Source organism: Gopherus evgoodei, chromosome 1 (genome assembly GCF_007399415.2).
Source record: "Gopherus evgoodei ecotype Sinaloan lineage chromosome 1, rGopEvg1_v1.p, whole genome shotgun sequence".
NCBI lineage: Eukaryota > Metazoa > Chordata > Testudines > Testudinidae > Gopherus > Gopherus evgoodei.
The window spans coordinates 163890620-163910953 of record NC_044322.1 but is presented as its reverse complement, the minus strand read 5'-3'; the positions used below and the strand labels follow the sequence as shown (position 1 = coordinate 163910953).

The window sequence follows — 20334 nt, the reverse complement described above, 5'->3', positions numbered from 1 at the left end:
TGTCTAAAAATAGAGTCAGTCCTGCCTAGAATATGGGGCAAGTCTACTAGAAAGCCAGAGAGCACAGCCGCTCCATGTCAGAGCCCCAGAGATCCCACAGAAAAGATGAGCTGCATGCCATTCTAGAGGGTACCCCTGCAACAACCCCACCCGTTGCTTCCCTCCTCCCTCAACCCTCCTGGGCTACCGTTGCAATGTTCCCCCATTTGTGTGATGAAGTAATAAAGAATTCAGGAATAAGAAACGCTGACTTTTTAGTGAGATAAAATGAGGGGGAGGCAGCCTCCAGCTGCTATGATAGTCCGGGCAGGACAGTAAAGGGTTGGGGGGAGAGGATCGCAGCCACCCGCTGCTATGATAGTCTAGGGAGTACAGAATCTTTTCTTTAGACACGAAAGGGGGTGAGAGGGCTGATGGAGCTCAGGCTCCAGCTGCTATGATGAGGATGGTTACCCAGCATTTTGTACCGTCTACCAGGAATGACAGGGAGTCTTTCCCATTTTTACCGAGGCCAGCCAGGAGCACTCACAGGATGATGACGGTTTTCCACCATTTTGTACTGTCTGCCATCAGGAAAGGAAGGGGAGGGGATGCTGCTCTTCATCTCTGCAGCACCGCGTCTACCAGCAGCATGCAGTAGACATACGGTGACATTGAAAAATGGCAAACTATTTTTTTCCCTTTTCTTTCACCGGGGGGGAGGGGTAAATTTACGAGATATACCCTGAACCACCTCGGACAATGTTTTTGACCCTTCAGGCATTGGGAGCTCAGCCAAGAATGCAAATGCTTTTCGGAGACTGCGGGGACTGTAGAATAGCTGGAGTCCTCAGTACCCCCCTCTCTCTCCCTCCATGAGCATCTATTTGATTTGGGACTGCATCGCCACCCATGCTGATCAGAGCTCCATGCTGGGCAAACGGGAAATGAAATTCAAAAGTTCGCGGGGCTTTTCCTGTCTACCTGGTCAGTGCATCCGAGTTCAGATTGCTTTTCAGAGTGGTCACAATGGTGCACTGTGGGATACCGCCCGGAAGCCAATACTATCAATTTGCAGCCACACTAACCCTAATCCGACATGGCAATACCAATTTCAGCACTACTCCTCTCGTAGGGGAGGAGTACAGAAACCGGTTTAAAGGGCCTCATTGTGTGGACGGGTGCAGGGTTAAATTGGTTTAACGCTGCTAAATTCGGTTTAAACACGTAGTGTGGACCAGGCCTGAGACATAAGTGGTAATCATCACAGTAAAGCTTAGTTTTAACAACAGAATACCTTTTTCACTCGTTCTGAGTAGCCCTGTTTATTTTCATCTAAATGTGAATCTCAAGCTGGCTGGAACATGTGTTCTAATCAGCATGCATTTGCTAGGTGTATCAATAAAAAAAAAAACCCAGAATTTACTCTAGTAATTTTTAAAAGGAATGTCTTTAAGAAACTACATTTTCTTAAATATTTTCTGCCTCTAGATTATACAAAGAGAGCGGGATTGGTTTCACCAAGATTTAGAAATGGAAGTTAAGAAATGGCAACAAGAAAAAAAAGAGAGCCAAGAGAAATTAAAAGCAACAAAGAATACATCCAAGAAACTTGCAGATACCAATGAGATGTAAGTGTCCATTTTAAAAATTGATGCACTTTACTTTTTGTTTGCATGATTTTAGAAATGGGAGCAGCAGTATAAGTACTTGAAACATTAGTTGACTAGAAATAAACCTTCGATATTGATTCTGTATATTCCAACTGAATGGTGGAATAATTTATATTATTGTTCTGAGGATAAAAATCTACAAAATTGGTGATGTTCGGTAGCTGGGTAACATGCATGAGTGAGAATACATGCAACTAGACTTGTTTTCTTAGGGTCTGACACCCTTAAAATTCACATACCTTATTCTGTTACTAGCCCTACTGATATTGGTAGGTCTACATGCAGAATAATTTACATAACAAGGTTATATAATACACCTTTACCTCGATATAACGCTGTCCTTGGGAGCCAAAAAAATCTTACCACGTTATAGGTGTAACCGTGTTATACTGAACTTGCTTTGATCCACCAGAGTGTGCAGCCCCCCTCCCCCCCGGAGCACTGCTTTACCACGTTATATCCAAATTCGTGTTATGTCGGGTGGCGTTATATCGAGGTAGCGGTGTACCTTGTTTCACATCTCAGACTACCATCTTCAGTATTGGATTTTCCCTTTGCACTTCCTTGAGCACCCCCTAATTTTCCACTCCTTTTGAACTTTTCCTCTCTTCCCTCACCATCATTGATCCCATATTCTATTCCCTCAGCTCTTATGCTCCTCCTCCATTCTCACTACACAGTCATCCCAGCCAAATCCCAGCTCTGGCTCACACTTCAGATTCACTTTCTGTGTTCATTCTGCCATGCAACAGAACATTTCTGGGGCGATCCAAAGACAACATTGATTTCCGCCTGCTTTGGTTCTGCCATTTCTTCATCATCTGACTTCATGCCATCGTTGTATCTAATTAGCGTGTAGTTTTGATGTTAGATTCAGAAGTACTGATTTTGCAGTTCAAAGTGAAACTGCAAGTGTTTCCTTATGCCTACTATGTTTTTAATCCTGTTCTATAAAACAGAAGCCTGAAAGGAGACTCTATGGAACTGAGATCCTTATTGTTAAGGGTGCACATCCCTTACATGGGCTCCTATCACCCCCATGCTGTGGGGTTTCTTGGCAACAGGGCTCTCTGACTGTGGATGAGAGGGCGTTAACTAAATCAACTCCTCTCCACCCACCCTACTCAGTGAACACAGGCAATAGTAGCAAATAAGAAATTTTCAAATGAGTGATGTACTGGATGAGTTGAGTGTTGGTTTTGGTGTTATAATAATTTCTTATACTTTCCAACAATTATCTTAACACTTCATAAATACTGACTAAGTCATCTGGTTTTTAGACATCTTTCAGGTAGGTGTTGGATCACTGAACTTGGGTTAAGGTACATACATTTCTGCTTAAACATACTTTTCTTTTGCAGGTAAACACATTCAATACTGCATTCTTTTAACTTGCAAAATGTATATTGACACTTGTTTAGTGATACATCCCTGATCAGCTTTGCCATCTTCCTGTATTTTCATTGTCCCCTATTTACATAGACCACCTACCTCAGGAGACTTTGAACCTTGGATGTTTTGGGGGTTTGATTTTTATTTATCAATTAACCCTTCTTTTGTCTGGCTAGATGGGTTGGGTCACATCTTGAAATAATCTTAAATAACATTCAAATTACAAATTCACAGTGCTGATCTAGCAGAAAACACATTTGTGGGATTAAGAGATTAAATCCTAAATGAACTACCTACAAAACTATAAATCAAATGCATAGACTTAACTTGTCAACTATATTTGTGCAACTAAGGTTATAGAAGACTGTATTGTGGTTGCTGAGTAAATATTTTTCAAGCCAGACTTAATAGATTTCCTTGTTTATGATACACGTAGGTACTTGAGGAACATTGATGAGAAAGACAAGCAATATACAGTGTATTTGGAAAAATTCCTGGAGATCAGGTAAAAAAATTATTTTTAAATAAATTCTTGCATCCCTAAGCACTATTGACTTATCTTAATTGGTTGGTGTTCATATCCTCACACTGTTGCCTGTTGTGCTGGATACAATAAAGAATCATGAATACCAGATTTGAATTGACAGGTAGTGGCTTATTTTGAGAATAAGCAAAATACCTAATTTAGTTTAAAAAAAAAAAAAAAAAAAAAAAAAAAGTAAAACCTTAGTAGCATGCTTTACTGAAAATCACCTAAATATTAGTTACTTAGGGACATTATGGTTGTTGCTCTTCTTAAACACATTTAAAACAGATTTTTTTCATAATTTTAGAATATGCAGCAGTAGGGCTAGAAAGAAGTGCCTTATACCACCACAAAGGACAGGCAATCTTATTTATAGTGTTAATGATCAAGAGATCTCAGACCTTAAACCAGGGGTCGGCAACCTGCCAAAGACAGCACACGAGGTGATTTTTACTGGCACGCAGCCAGGGTTCCGGCTGCCGGCCCTGCTCAGCCTGATGCCTGCCTGGGTGAAAGGATCCCTTGGCCGGCAGCGGGCTGAGTGGGGCCGGCAGCCGGGACACCGGCTGATAGGAGCTGGCAGACAGAACCCCAGACTAGCAGCGGGCTGAGCTGCTCAGCCCACCACCAGTCTGGTGTTCTGTCCGCCAGCCCCTTGCCAGCTGGGGTCTCGGCCCCTGGCTCTGTTCAGCCCGCTGCTGGCCTGAATGAACAGAACCCCCGGCCAGCAGTGGGCTGAACGGGGCTGGCAGCCGGGACCCAGTTGTCAGAAGCTGGCGGAACCCCAGACCGGCAGTGGGTGAGCCGCTGTGGGTCTGGGGTTCTGTCCGCCATCCCTCTCAGCCCGCTGACAGTCTGGGGTTCTGGCCACCGGCCCCATGCCAGCTGGGGTTCTGCTCAGGCTGCTGCTGTCCTGGGATACCAGCCACCGTCCCGCTCACCTTGCTGCTGGTCTGGAGTTCCAGCTGGCCAGCCTCCTGCCAGCCAGGGTCCAGGCCTCCGGCCCTGCTTAGTCTGCTTCCGGCCTGGGGCTCTGCTCCTGGCCGGTGTGCAGTGCTCTGCAGTTGCCCTGGGGTACTGGCAGCCAGCCCACCGCTCTGCAGCCATCCCCAGCTTCTAAAAAAATTTTGCATGTCTCGCACCCCCAGAAAGGACATCTCGCACACCAGGTTAATAACCACTGCACTAAACTGATAAGATCTGCATTTTAATTTAATATTTTATTAAAATTTAAACATTTTTAAAACCTTGTTTACTTTACCTACAACAATAGTTTAGTTATATAATATAGACTTAGAGAGACCTTCTAAAAACGTTAAAATGTATTACTGGTGCGTGAAACCTTAAATCAGAGTGAAGACTCGGCACACCACTTCTGAAAGGTTGCCGACCCCTGCCTTAAACCTTTCACTTGAGTTGTTGTAGGCATCAAGAATTTTGGGGGAAAGAGTGAAACATTTTTATAACAAGAAGTTGTAGAAGTGTGGCTACTGAATCTGTGCAGAATTTAGACTATCCATAGTAGTCGAAAGGGGAGATTGATTAGAGGGCCGATGAAGCAATGAAAGGTGCCATGATAAATGAATAAATGTACACTCTTACATCTAGGAACAAAAGTGCAGGCGTTTCTTATAGGATGGAGGACTCTATTCTGGGACCAGTGACTCTAATAATGACTTGAAGGTCACACTAAATCATCAGCTGAATATGAGCTCCCAGAGTGATGCTGTGGCCAGAAGGGCTAATATGATACTTAGGTGTATAAACAGGGGAACATTGAGTAGGAGTAGAGAGGTTATATTACCCTGTATTTGACACTGGTGCAACCGCTGCTGGAATATTATGTCCAGTTCTGGTGTCCACAATTCAAGAAGGCTAAAAAAAAAAACACCTGAAGAGGGTTCAGGGAAGAGCTGCAAGAATGATTAAAGGATTGGAAAATATGCCTTATAGCGAAAGACTGAAGGAGCTTAATCTATTTACCATATGAAAATGAAGGTTAAGAGGTGACTTGATTACTGTTGATAAGTACATACACCTCTACCCTGATATAATGCGACCCGATATAACATGAATTTGGATATAAAGTGGTAAACGAGTGCTCCGGGGTGGGTGGGGGCTGCGCACTCTGGCGGATCAAAGCAAGTTCGATATAACGCAGTTTCACTTATAACGCGGTAAGATTTTTTGGCTCCTGAGGACAGCGTTATATTGAGGTAGAGGTGTATATGAGGAACAGAAGTTTGATAGTAGAGGACTTCTCAATTTCTCAGGCAAAAGTATAACAAGATCCAATGGCAGGAAGTTGAAGCTGGACAAATTAGAACTAGAAATAAGGTGTTTTTTTTGTTTTTAAAACAGTGAGGTAGTTAACCGCTGGAACAATTTAATAGGGGTTGTGGTGGATTCACTATCGCTGGAAATTTTTAAATCAAGATTGGATCTTTAAGATATGCTCTAGCTCAAAGAGGAAATAATTCAAGGAAGTTCTATAGCCTGTATTGTGCAATATGTCAGACTAGATGATCAGAGTGGTCTTTTCTGTGTTTAGAATATATAAATCTATGAAATGCAACTTGGGTTGATTCCACAGATTATCAAAGGCATATAACCACCATATGTATCTGTATGTGTGTGTTGCATTTATATCTCTGCAGCTCTCTTTCATGCTTGCTCTCCTACTTTCCTTTTAGAAGCTGCAAAATAAAAATCTCCCCTCCACCCCATGTCTTGGTCACCTTTCTCATTCCACATTTGATCAGCCTGTCTCTTCCTCTGAAACAGCATCAACTTTGATCGGAAAGCAGCCATGGGAAATAATTTAAGTGCTGCTGTGGTACAGCAGAGGGAGCTCACATACCTGTTGTAGTTATAGCAGTCCTGAAGCCTTGCTCTCAGGGCTTGTCTACACTCTCAATTTACAGCAGTGCAACTTTCTCACTCAGGAGGTGTGAAAAAACACCTCCCTGAGCGTAGCAAGTTTTAGTGCTGTAAAGCACCAGTGTAGACAGTGCACCAGCGCTGGGAGCTACACCCCTCGTGGAGGTGGTTTTTTTAGAGCGCTGGGAGAGCTCTCTCCCAATGCTCTGCCGTGACCACACAAGCCACGTTAGAGCTGTGCCATGGCAGCACTTTAGCATTGCCAGTGTAGACTAGCCCTTAGTTTCTTAGTGTACAAGTGGTAGGTTTAGAATTATTCATAGTAAGTGTATCTGCCTCACCATATTTGGGATGAGTTAGCACTGTCCTATTATTAGTCCAATATCCATGTCAACATGTAATGTACATAATGTAATTAGTGATGCATATTTTTATAGAAGAGGAAAAAAATGTCTGTTTTAGATTTTTGGAGTATAGTTCAAATGTAGATGGCATCTCAGTATTCTTTTTGACATCTTCATATTTTTTTTATTTTATTTTACTTCACAGTAATAAATTTGCCAATGAAAAAGTACAACTGGAGGAGCTAATAAAAAAGAGCAAAGATAATTACCAGGAGTGTATTAAAAGAGCTGTTGCAGCAGAGGTAAAACATGCTACACTAGAACCTTGCTCCTTTGCATTTCACTAATCCCCACAAAAAAGGTTGATCTGCCCACTTCTCAGAATAGATTTAATAGAGAGATCTGGTGAGGTCTCGTCTTAATGAGGACTTCATTATTGTTACAAAATCACCTACACAACATTTAATAGTATGCTTAGAAGTATTAACATAAATAATTAAAACTATACTTGTTCAGTCAGCAAAGTATGTTTTGTGATGTGGTATCCTGGATATTTTTGTTCACTTCGTTGCTAATTCTCCGTGGGTCTCCAAGGCACTGCAACTTAGCAAGGTTCTATTGTATTTGTTCTGTTATATATTTTTAGAAGTGTTTGGATGTTTGGGTCAATGTGATATATTGCCAGAAATTTTTTAAAAAGTTAAGTCTACTATTAAAAGGTAATTCCAATTAAAGAATGTTTTATCCCTTTGACATGCACATAGTTTCCATTAGTGGGAATTACTCACAAAAAAGAATTTATCCTTTTAAAAAAAAAATACTGATTAGGAATAGGAATATCAATACATCTATTTCTAGTGGTATTAGAATGTACAGATCCCTTTGAATATTTCATTCAAAGGCTGGCATCTTGTAAATAATAGGACTGTCCATAATAATTCTCTTAGGTGATTTCCTCTAAAACCTGTATATTTTTCTGTATTCTGAATGCGTTGAACTCAAGTTTCGTGAATAAAAGAGATGCTATGCAACTTTTCTTTTAAGGAAGTTTTGGGTTGTCAAACTTGCTTGTTGATTGCAAGTCATGTGTTTAAAAAAAAAAAAAAGGCGGTCCTTATTGAGCTAGAAGCCAATTCATCTGTCTTGAAATAGAAATTATCATAACCTTGATATTGTGCATTATCTTTATCTGTTTTCAAAGGATGGGGATGGAAAAAGTTTAACTATTTATGAAAGTTTTAATGCTCAGCAGACTGTTCACAGCCACCAGAGAGTCATTAAGTTTCCTCACACAATTCTACCATTGCATTTTAGCGCTGCTTGAAATATTTCACTACAGAGATGTTCTAGAGCTAGGCCTTTCCTGAGTATATTTATTAAAGACCAGAGTGAGGCTGAATTTAGATTAATAATTAATTAGTTTTAACTGCTTGTGCTAAGGCAAATGCTTGTACTGTATGTCTTTTAAGTCACTGAATTTCATTTTAGGTGTCAGTACTTGAAAACTGGAAGAACACTGAAATATGCAAATTACGCAGCATAGCTGCAAATGCAGAAGCAAATATTAAATTCCTAAAGTTAATGAGCAGGTATGCATTTAATACATCACTATAATTCAGTAATTGCATATAATCTTTTTACCTTCCTGTGTTCTGGTTTTACTATTGCTTTATATCCTCTCACTACTTTAGACTCGCTTTTATTTGTTTAATGGAACTGTACATTTCTGTTGGAGTAACAGGTATTCACATTGCCAGCTGCATTGGTGACTTTAAATAAATACCATCATAAATGTTTTTTAGACAGCTAACTAGAACTTTTAGAATATACTAACACCATGTTAAAGCTTTGTCCAAGAATGTGTTTTTGATGCCTTACATCAGATTTTACAGGCCTGAAAAATTCTGAAAGTTTAGGAAAGCAGAGTGGCATTTATTAGCTTTGCGAATTACATCAATTGTAAAGAATCTTTTCTTGGTTGTTAGCATTCAATCTCTGACTATACAATATGGGAAAAATTCAGAGTAAAAGACTTCCCAGCTCTATGCCTGTTCTAGTTTAACCATGGTGGTTCATGCAGCTCAGACCTGCCCACATTTTCCTGCCTGACAGCATGAGGAAGGGAGAAGGACTAGAAGGGGATGCAGCAAGACTGAGGGGCATGGTGCAGGTCTTTTTCTGCATGTGAGGAGACAGAACCTGGGATTGGCTTCACCCAAGGGCCTTCCTCCTCCCTCCACAGTATCCTCTCCAGGTCTTGGGGTATCCTTAGGAGTCTGGCTGTTGCTTGAGGGTTCTTATTTTCCAAAACTGGCCAGTTTCTAAGGGTTAAATTAGTAATCAAACACTGATACCTGAATTTGTTAAAATTCTGTGTGACTGAAGTCTTCAGCTATGATTTACCTGGGAGGGGAAGGAGAGCATTACACTTTTGGGTAGCAGTTTTCTCTGTTGGAGAATCACTTACAAACTCAAGTTATCACATTATTTTGAACTGAAAATTTGAAATATTTCAGTGGTCCCACTTCAGTGTTACCTCAGTTGAAGTCACAGATTGATTCTTGGGAAACGTTTATTTCAAATATCAAGAAAGAAATGGAAAAAGTAGAAGTAAGTCTGTTTTCCAAACACATTTTCCTGTATTATAAGAGTCCTCCTTGATTATCTCTTCTTACCAAATGTAGAATTGTGATGTGCCTAGTAGGTTAAACAAAGCAATATATATATATCCTTTGTTTTAAAGATGGATGCAAACTGTTAACTTGAAAATAATTTAACAATCATAAGTATTTGGCTTTATATTTCCTTTATAATTATTTAATACAGATGTCATATAGCTACTCTTAATGTATTTACTTAAATGAATAACTTGTAAGAGCCTTGATGAAGCATACACACCAGTGTCTGTATGGAGCCATACTGAAATCAGCAGAGGTCCATGTGGGATTGGGGTTCTTTTAAATGAAGCACCATTGACTTCAGTGGAGCTTCCTTTTGGCCCAGGTGTTCACTCACACAGGCATCCTTGCTGAATTGGCCAAAAATGTGACCACCTTTTCTCATTAGCTTACCAAGTCCACATTACTTGAGACTTCTATTATGTTTGGGGTAGGGGTATGGAAAACAAATAACAAGGCTGTTTTACAAAAAAAATAAATAAAAAAATTTTAGGAAGCTGAACAACTGGTAATGGTACATAGCTGGAGAAAAATATTCCCAGTAATCTTAAATCTGTAAAATTAATGAATGTATCTTTCCATGGTTGTTTTTTTAATCTATACACTAATATAGCATAAAAAAAATCAAACATCTATGTATTCTTATTTCTATGTATTAGGTCTTTGATCTCTCTCAATATTTAATAGTGTTAATTGATACTTTGAGGTCTTGTTTTGGTGTAAGTGGAATAATGTAAAGGCTAATTTGTTTTTGGTTTTCTTTGTCTTTTTCTGTAGTCTCAGTATAAAGAGAAAATTCACTTAGTGAAAAATGGTGCACAGCTAAATGATCTCTCTAAAGTGAAAGCTGCTGATCTTCAGTCTCCTCCTAGCATCTCAGTAAGTATCTCAAAGCTGCTAACAATTCTACTTCAATTTTTTGTTTCATAGAAAGCAAATGAAACCACTAAATTCTTCTTTGAGATGTTGTCAGTGTGTATCCCACTGTTGGTAAGCTTGTGCTTCATGCATTTGAGACTGGAGATTTTTTTAGTAAATATATTTGTACTGCCTCGTATAGGAGCAGGAAGGGTAGGGTAGCAGTGGTCCTCTCTGTTCCCTTTTACTGCCTACTAGGAGGAGATGGAACCTAGCAAGTGTCTTATCTGTCATTCTCTTCAGAGACTATAAAACTGTTTTTTTCAACCAACTTCTAAGAAATCTCCATCTTCACATTCTTTGGAATTGGATGTTCCAAAAGAGACAAGATTATTGGTAACCCCCCTGTACAGCAGGGCAAGGTGCTTCATGTCAACTGCCACACCTCATGGTAGACTGCAAACCTTTAGGATTCAAACATTGCCTGTCCTGTGAGGGATTGATCTCTGTCAAAGATGGACAAAGCCTCTACTGCCTAGGAGAAAGCCACATTCCAGTCATGTGCCCTGTGTGCAAGGCCTTTTGCTCCAGGACCCACAAATCCAGGGATGCTTAGCTCAAGCTACATTTGCTAGAATAATCGATGTAGGTCAGTTTGGATACAGAGATGATAATCACTACCAGAGCAGGGCCAGATTCACCAGCATTCTCTCGAGTGCACATCAGACCCAGTATCTGGCAGTAGAAAGAAGGCAAAAATGGCACAGGCAGAGCTTTACCAGCAACTTTGACTCCAACCATGTCAGTGTCATTGAAGTCCTGTGCAGCAACAGCACTGGCATAGCAGATAATAAAGCCTCTCAAGCCTTTTATAAACATTCCCACTGATTTCCTATGGTAATAACAGAAGTTAAGTAAGACAGCACCACAGTTGTCCTCGTTGCTGGCTATTGACTAAGGCAGTGTTGGCTGCTGGACCTGCTACAAGTGTCAATTCAACAGCCTCGTCAGCTCTCGGCCTCCTCAGATATGATCCCACAGCCAGATACTCCATCCAGATCTAAATTCACTGCAACTGACAGTGTGGATGTTGAGTAGCATGGACAAGGACTTCTCCCTAAAAGATCCAAGAAATCCTGATACAGAGCAGGAAAACATCTACCAAAAAGATGTATTTGTCTCTCAGTGGAAAAGGTTATTGATGTGGGCCACTTAATATAGTCTAATTTTAGTCCAGGCCTTGATACTGAAGATTGTTGGCTATTTATGGCATTTAAAGGAGGCTGGTCTCTTGTTCAGTTCTATTAAGGTACACCTCCCAACAGTTTTGGCATGCCATCTGCTTGTACAGTCATGCTCAGTTTTTTTCTCACTAACAGTATCAAAGTGCCTCAAAGGGTTATTACATACTTACCCACTAGTCAGAGAACCTACTCCTACCTGGGACCTCAACACAGTCCTCATTAGACTCATGGAGCCTGCTCCCTTTGATCCACTTTCAGAGAGCTGCTGTACAGTTACCTCACTCTGAAGAGTCTTCCTGTTGGCTATCACTTCAGTCAGAAAAGGTAGTAAGCATCCAGAACTTATGGCTAACCCTCCCTAAATGACCATTTCATGGGGATAAAGTGGTGCTAAGACCTCACCAAAATTCATCCCCAAAGTAGTCCTCAGAATTTTATCTAAACCTATCAATCTACCCATCTCCTTCCCGAAACTACAGTCTGCACTGGGCAAAAAGAAGTTGCACACATTTAGACGTGTCCAGGACTTTGTTTTGTTGCATTGACAGGACCCTTCACACCGTCTCCCCATGTTTCTTGCTATAGCTGGGCATTCTAAAGGTCAGGCCATCTCTTCACAGAGCAATGGATAACACAGTATCTCTCTCTGTTACCAGCTGGCTGGTGTATTTGGTGGGAGAGATGCTAAGTCTCACTCCACCAGAGTTCCAGCAGCACTATTCACGTGCTTCAGGAATATGCCTATATCAGAAATCCGCATAGCAGTGAAATGGAAAAACCAACTGACCGTTGTCAAGAATTATGCTTTGGACTTGGCACTGGACATGGCTGCTAAGTACTGTTTGACTGATGCAGCTGAAAAACACATTTACTTACCTTACAGTAACTCGTTCTTTTCTATTGTCAGTGTGAGTCCCATAACCTGCCTTCAATCCCTTCTTTTCAGAGTCCTCATCTAAACATGTTTTTCAAATTGCAAGAAAATGGAGGGTGGGTCACAGCTGCCCCTTCCTTATGTCCGTGCATGGGAGCACAAAGAGGCATATAGCGCAAGTGCAGCCCCAAAACAGACTACTACTTTAAACAAAAATCACAAGAACCTCCAATCTCATGTGCATTAGGCATATGTGCACGTACAGTCGGTTCCACACTGATATCAACTTGAACTGTAGGATATCAGCCCTTACTGTAGGGCCAGTAACTGTTCTTTCTCACCACCACCAGAAGAATTTTACTGTGTAAAACTAACATTCATTTAAATTATAACTCTCTTGCTGGTTTAAATCTATATTAATTCTTAGGACACTGACATTTTCCAGACTGTTTGACAAACAGAGCATTTATATGTAATGTATATCATTTTTTGACAACATGACTGCCCTCACTAATTGTGGTCAAATAATGTGGCTGAAAACTTAGGGCATTCTCCAGTTTATACGTGGTGAGTTTTGGGCTGTTGGACAAAACAAATGCAGCTTTCTTGCAGACCTATACTTGGTTAGTTCATTTGCTTGTCAGTCCCTTAAATGCCCTTTCAGCTCACATCTTATTATACTGTAGCATTTCTAGTGAGTGAGCTTTGAAAATAACCAGAAAGGTTTGATGCTGTTTGTTTGGTCACCAGTCTCTTTTTTCTGTTTTTGTTAATTTGTATTCAGTAGCCAGATAACCCAGTCAGAATGGGGGCCCCATTGTACTGGGCACAGTACACACAACTTCCCTGGATAGTTTTGTTTTTAATTTTTTTCTGAATAGTTAATCCAGGTAGAGGTTCACCATTGAAATTTGCACCATATGAAAACCGTTCCCTCCTCTCTCCTTCCCTTTCCTTAAATAACATCTTTTTCTGTACTCTGAATACCGATCTCTTAAGTCCCTCACAATCTGCTTCATTCTTCGATAGTATTGTTATGGGTTCGATTAAACCTTGTTGAAATTGGTGGGTGTAATAGCTGCCTTTCATTCATGATAAATATAAAGAAGCCATTAAACATCTTTATGTAACCGCACAGCTGAAACAATAGGCGTGCCACCCAAAACACAGGTATATAATAAAACTTGAGCAGATGCTGAACTATGTGGCCCAGGAGGGTGGATATAACAAATGCTGGGGCTAAGGCATTGATTGGTGGAGCTGAGTACATCTGAATGCCTCAGAGAAACAGCAGAAAGATTAGAGGAGTAAGGAAGCATCAGAGACAGTATGAACAGGCACTGGGAATGTGGCTCTGAGAAATGCTGAATGTTTTGGGGGCTGAGGTGCTTGGAGCTTTGCTCAAACAGTTTCCTATTTGATTCCTCCTGTGTTCAGAAAGATATATAGATATGATTGCATCAAGGATACCTGACTCCATCAATTTCTCCTCCTAACAGAAACAACCCACAAGGCCCTGAACTTTGCCAAATCTCTCTGGTGAAAATGGGGTTATGATAGTTTTCATCTTTAGATCTGAGGAACATTACTAAAGGAGATAGTGTTGTCCTGATTTTATAGATGGGGAAACTAAAACTAGTACTGTTCTCTCCCTGTGTTGATTTTTATTATCTGATTTCACTGTAGACTGATGCAAGGAAAACTTGATTCATTTTTTAAATAATGTCATCTGCATAGTATTCTCAGCCTCAAGGGGTTTTGGTGTGGGTAGACACTGAATTTAGAAATCAAAACCCTACTTTTCCCCATAATGGTACAAAAAGCTGCTTTCCAATTTGCTGAGACAATCCATATCAGTATAGGTTGTTTTTTTTTAATTGGCTGTAACTTCTTTGAGATGATGCTTTTTGTGCCATTATAGAACAAAATGTAGTGAAGGTTTATGGATCATCAGTCTGCACTTGGTTTTGAAGCGGATTAATTTATGGCACTACATGTGAAATAACTTTGTGGGGAGCTGTCAAATTATTAATCTTTTCTAAGTCTTGTACTTCTTCCATTTGTGTATTTCACTTTTTAAAAGGGCCATTTCTGCCGGTCTTTTAACTTTATTTGATCGTTCTTGGCCTACATGAACTGCCCAGGCCCAGCTTGCGGGTAAAGGGGCTGAATGATCCGCAGATGTGTAGGAGGAGGCGACGTGGGAACAACAGAACCACTGTGCCCCTGTGCAGCTCAGTGCTTGAATAAATCTGGGGGAGGGGCAGTGGAATGTGACTCCTCACCTCTGCTGGGGGAGCAGTGCCTTCCCTGCCCCCTAAACTACGCCAATGTGTGTGGTTGACCAGTCAGTTTATAACTCTCGTGTTCATATTTCCAAGGTTCTACTGTATAATCATTCAGATTATACATACATTGAACCTTAGTACCATAAACCAAATATTGTTTATTTGTATTACTTTTGCACCTAGGAGCCCTAGTCATGGACCAGGACCCCATTATGCTAGGAGCGGTACAAAGATAAATTCACGTTTACATAACAGGTATTAAAATCTAATTCTAGAACATAAGAATGGCCATACTGGGTCAGACCAATGGTTCATCTAGCCCAGTATCTAACAGTGGCCGGTGCCAGATGCTTCAGAGGGAATGAACACAACAGGGCAATTTTGCGTGATCCATCCCATGTCATCTGGTCCCAGATTCTGGCAGTCAGAGCTTTAGGGACACCCAGAGCACGGGGTTGTGTCCCTGACCATGTTGGCTTGCTTTTTGTATTCATAGAGTAGTAACTTATTCTAACAGTAATTCCATGTATTTGATTTCATGAGGTCTGCATGTAGAATATAGCTCTACTCATTATGAGTGATCTGGCACAACTGTGTTCTAAGTGAGGATAACTGTATCCTTTTTTAAAGAGTCCTGTGATGAAAATGAATTCTAATCCTGCAGAGCCTTTCAGGATGGTGAATATGGCAGCCATTTATTTCTTTAAATAAAAGCCCATATAAGGCTAAAATTTAAATATACTCCTTTAAAAAAACCCTTTTAAATGCCTCCAGCTGGTGGCTTTCTTGCCCACCATCTTGCAATCTTTAATGAAGAAATGCCCACAGCCACTTTCAAAACATTTATGTAAAACCATGACAACTGGCCAGGACCATTTCTGTAGCTAAAAACCATGGGAACTCTGTATAAGTTAAAATAAGGTAAGGGTTGCATTTGTGTGCATGTTATATTTTAATTAGGCTTGGACCAAATCTTGTCTACAGGTACTGCAAAACTATCAGAAAGGGCATGATTTCGCATGTGTGCTACAAACAGGTTACTCTGCAGGGTAAATCAGGTCAGGATGAAGTGTTGTCTTTTATTGTGCATTTCCTTCTTAACTGCCTAAGTACAGCCCTGTCCATGAAGTAGCTGTAACCTTAACATGTTTGAAAATACTACTTGACTTATATTTTAATTACTCTTCATCATTCTGGATTGTGGGTTTTTTTTTGGTAGGTAATGCAAGGCAGTCCTCTTATTAATGATCCAGCCATCATAATGTATTCATCTGCACTTGTACGTCCCACTTTACTTCCTGCATTTTCAAGCTCCAAAGATCAAAGTCCAGTGCATTCCACATTTCATGTGCAAACTGGAAATAAAACCGCATGTAAAAGTCCTAATCCTTGTTCTGCAAAGAATGGATCAGTGGAAATACCCTCTGAAACTTTAGGAGCATCATACTCTGATCAAGTCCGAGTAGCGCAGCCATCAGGGATTTCTGGAAGTACTGCTCAGAACATACAGCCAAACCAAAGACAGCTAAATGATCCAGCATCAGCTACGCAGTTGGGAGCTGTTAGAGTGCCAAACAAGAAGGCACTTTCAAAAGCATTTGATAATATCATAGAGCGTCTAATGGCTATATTTCCACACTATACAAGGTAATACTGTTTTAAAAGGTTTTTTCTTTACTTCTAATGTACTGGGTTTCTTGACAGGGAGTGAGTCTCCTCATATTTCAGCTGGGAGCAGGATATGCTCTTGTGTGATTTTTCTCCCTATTCGGGGTTTATCTTTCCATTAATCTTGTAAAATGTTCAGCTGAAGGAGGCTAAATTTAATAGCATTTGAGTCTAAAGGGGTTAGGAATGGGGCAGGATGCAGCCCACTCTGAGGTGACATGATAGCTGCTAAGGTGTGCAATAGAAGATCTTCCTTTAGCCTTCACAAGGTGAGTGGGATGTGGCATTTGATTATACCTAGCCACATGCTCCAGATTATGGAATTTATGCATGCTATTACCAATTTGCTGCTAGTTTGCAGCACCTCCAAGTCTTGACAAAGGTGATGGGTCCACTTCACCCCCAATCTTCTTTCCTCTCTCATTAAGTGAGGAAATTCTGTAACCAGGACTCTTACGTTATTGTTAGAAAGTTATGATTACACTGTCAGATACACATGCTTAACTTTGCTCCCTTCTGTGTTTATACATTGATAGTCTAAAGTGTTACATTTGGTTTTTAAACACAATGCAATGCTACCCCAATTTTCTACATTACATGCTACTGTGTATGTCAGAGTCCTTTAGTCATTTATATGCAAATACTCAACAAATAGTTATACATCCTAGAAGTAATAGTAAAAAGTCCTGTTTGTAGTACTTATAAACCACCTAAACTTGCAGCCATTAGCTTTAGGTTATTTGCTTTGACCTCTAATTTGCACCTGCAGTTAGCTGTGCTTCTGCTTCAAAAGAGAATATTATTCAGTACCTACAATTGATATCTTATACACTAATTATAGTCTTCTTTCAAAGGTACAGTGCTCTATGACAGCAAACTCGCTGGTGTAAGAATAAAAGTCTGAATAAATATTGCAAGTGGAGGTGTATCTAACATGGCAGGAAATTTCATATTAGATTGTAATTGAGGAATAGAATGTAATCATGTAATTTAGCTTTATGATAGTCTATGTACATGGGGGCAAAGTAGAGAAGTTGTTAGTTCAACCTTGGTATTCTTAACCATGCAACTAATAAGGCTCTTTCGTTCTTGTTTAGACTAAGCATAGAATATTAGATGTTCTTTACAGAATAATAAAATGTTGAATAAGCGTCAATCCCTTTACATACCATTAGGAATGTGACAAGGACAGTGGTACTTTATAAAAGGCCCTTGAGTATTCTCTCAAATACCTTCTTTGACATACAGTAGAAGAGAAAGTTACTAGAGCTCCTTCCAAAGTGTTGTATGTACATATTGTTTGAAAATTAGTATACATCCAAGGAGCATGCTCGAATAAACACTGAAGATGAGGCAGAGCCACTCATTCAGGTTAGAAATTTATTTTATTTTATCTCTTGAAAAAATGATCAACGTCTACATAAAAACAAAGTAATTCTAAAAGTAAGATTTTTGTCCTAGATAACCTCCCATATAGGCTATTTCACCTGACTGTTTTGAAATCCCAAAATCGGCTAGGTAAATTGCAGTTCAGTGCATACAGTTTTTATGGATTTGTAACTTCTAGTGCCAACTCAAGTAGAATGATTAAAAAAAAATCACCTATGAAATTCTGCTATAAATTTCTGAAATATTTAGCTTGGTATTTCTGCAGCCCAAGTTCTAAGGGCTAGTCCCCTCCTGTCTGCAGTTTCCCAGAGCAGTTCATCTCTGTAACATAGTCCCAGTTTATTACATCCCCTTCTGTAATTTGCCACCAAGTCTTCACTACCTATATAATAGCAGTTCACTTTGCTTCCCATCATTTCTTTGCCAGCCTTGTTTTTAATGTTTTGGCTAGAAGTGAGCAACCTTTCCTCTCCCTTCCTTATTCTCCTTCCCTCGATCAGATAAAGAGCATTGTGATGGTGTCAGCCTCCTTGATCCAGCATAGCAGGTCTGTCCCATAAACACTGGTTAAATCTAAGCAGTGTTCCGTATGTGAGGCAGCATTTACAGGATCTTCAGAGGGCAAATTAATGCCATGTCTATTCTCTGCCAGGACATGGGGCTCAAAGTCAGGGCAGGGGAGATCTGACATACCTGTCAGAGGAACTGTGACTCCAGTGTAGAAAACCCTTCTCAGGAGAAGTTATTGGGGGAGGGGGGAGGAATATACAAAGATTAGGACGCCAAGCAGCTAGCTCAGGATTAAGTCCTGGGGCAGACCCTGGTCGGAATGAAAAAACAGTGGGCACCAGCTCCCCCACCCCCTGATACAGAAGTGGATCCTAAACTCCCTAGGAAAAGAAGCAGGATTCCTACATAGCTCTCCTTCCCACACAAAGCTGCGGACATTAGCAGTGAGACCCCATTCCCAGGTAAAGGGGAAGGTACAGGGAGATATTTCCATGGGGCTCAAGAAACGCCACCCAAGCCATAGCCTGGTGGCAACTCCTGCTGAGCAGATAAAAAGGGCCCAACCCGCGCCCCCCCCCCCCAAAAAAAAAGTAAAGAAAAAAATGTAAAGAAATCTAAGAGTATTTCTCCTCTGACTCAGGCTCTGCCTGCCGCCTCTAATGAGGAAGGAGAGTTCTTTGAGTGCTTGCTCATATCCATTCCAGTAGGTGTGCACGCGCTGTGTGCACGTTCGTCGGAGACTTTTACCCTAGCAACACTCGGTGGGTCGGCAAGGCGCCCCCTGGAGTGGCGCCGCCATGGCGCTGGTTATATACCCCTGCCGGCCCGCTGCTCTTCAGTTCCTTCTTACTGCCCGTGTCGGTCGTTGGAACTGTGGAGCGCAGCGTGCTGTTCTCCACCTCCCTAGCGATTCACTCATCTTTCTCTTATTGTATATAGTTTGATTAATTGTAGTTAGTTAGTTAGTGTATTTAATAGTTGAGTTTGTGTAGTGTAGATAGTTCGACGGGATTGGGGGTTAGCCCCGACCCCGGTACCGGGCCCATGCCTGGCTCACCGGGCTTCAAGCCGTGTGCGGTCTGTCGTCGGCCGATGCCCACTGGTGACCCGCACGAAGCCTGCCTTAAGTGCTTGGGCGAGGCCCATCTGACAGATAAGTGCCGGATTTGTAAGGCCTTTAAGCCCCGAATGAAAAAAGAGCGGGACGTTCGCCTCAAGCAGTTGCTGATGGAGGCAGCGCTAACTCCCCACTCCTCGGCATCGGCACCGAGATCAACCGGTTCATCGGCACCGGAGCATACCTCAGCGAAGACTCCGAGTCACTGGCCTTCTCTGGCATCGGGTTCTACCCAGCACCGCTCGACGTCACCTCCGTGCAAGAAGCGCAAGCCTCCTGCGGCTGCCGTGCCTGCACCACAGTCAGAGCACTTAGCCAGGCCGGACCACCCGGCACTGCCGTCTGCCGCGGCGTCGACTTCCGCCGCACCGTTGACTCCGGCCTCGGACGAGCCGTCGAGTCCGGTGCCTACCAGCTCCCCGGCGCAGGCCACGGTTGAGCTTGTCGTGCCCTCCACTCCGGAGGTGTTCTCCGCGGCACGGGACCTGATCGCATTAACGGGGCCTGAGCTGCCTCGACCCCCGGCACCGCCGGTGCGGGTCCCCCAATCCACAGGCAAGCTGGCCCTTGTAAGACCTTCCTCGCCCGGTACCATCGGACTTCGCCACTCTCGGTCCCAGTCCAGGTCCCGCAGACGCTCACGATCCCGCCATCGTTCTCGATCCCGGTATCACTCCCCCTCGCGGTACCGGTCGTGGTCGCGGTACCGCTCGAGGTCCCCGTCGCCGTCCGGACACTACCGGCACCGTTCCAGGTCCCGTCATCATTCACGGCACCGGGCTTCCCGCAGCCGATCTTGACACTACGGCTCCCAGCACCGGTCGACCTCCCGACACCGCGCTGGTCGCAGGTCCAGGTCACAATCTCGGCACCATCGAGGCTCGTGGCACCGCTCCCCGGCACCGTGTAGGGAC

General features: G+C 42.0%; 3 protein-coding genes across 14 annotated transcripts in view; 2 read left to right on the top strand and 1 right to left on the bottom strand.

Annotated features, from left to right (window-relative positions):
- VPS26C (VPS26 endosomal protein sorting factor C) overlaps positions 1-20334 on the bottom strand; it is a 107701-nt gene that overhangs the window by 24300 nt on the left and 63067 nt on the right. The window lies entirely within an intron of this gene.
- Positions 1-20334, top strand: part of TTC3 (tetratricopeptide repeat domain 3) — a 161991-nt gene that overhangs the window by 130883 nt on the left and 10774 nt on the right. For 8 of the 9 annotated variants that reach the window (XM_030577844.1, XM_030577826.1, XM_030577810.1 and 5 more), the window contains 7 exons: positions 1471-1610; positions 3481-3549; positions 7000-7096; positions 8283-8383; positions 9311-9404; positions 10250-10351; positions 15956-16383. In XM_030577844.1, coding sequence (XP_030433704.1) covers positions 1471-1610; positions 3481-3549; positions 7000-7096; positions 8283-8383; positions 9311-9404; positions 10250-10351; positions 15956-16383 — 1031 coding nt within the window. Of the gene's footprint in view, positions 1-1470; positions 1611-3480; positions 3550-6999; positions 7097-8282; positions 8384-9310; positions 9405-10249; positions 10352-15955; positions 16384-20334 lie in introns of those variants that run through there. The other variant, XM_030577871.1, reaches the window with a different exon arrangement.
- On the top strand, positions 1107-20234 carry LOC115658665 (lysine-rich arabinogalactan protein 19-like). Its single transcript, XM_030577943.1, has 2 exons — positions 1107-1110; positions 19326-20234. The coding sequence occupies exon 2, from the start codon at positions 19348-19350 to the stop codon at positions 20218-20220; it is 873 nt and encodes a 290-aa protein (XP_030433803.1). The 5' UTR covers positions 1107-1110; positions 19326-19347; the 3' UTR covers positions 20221-20234.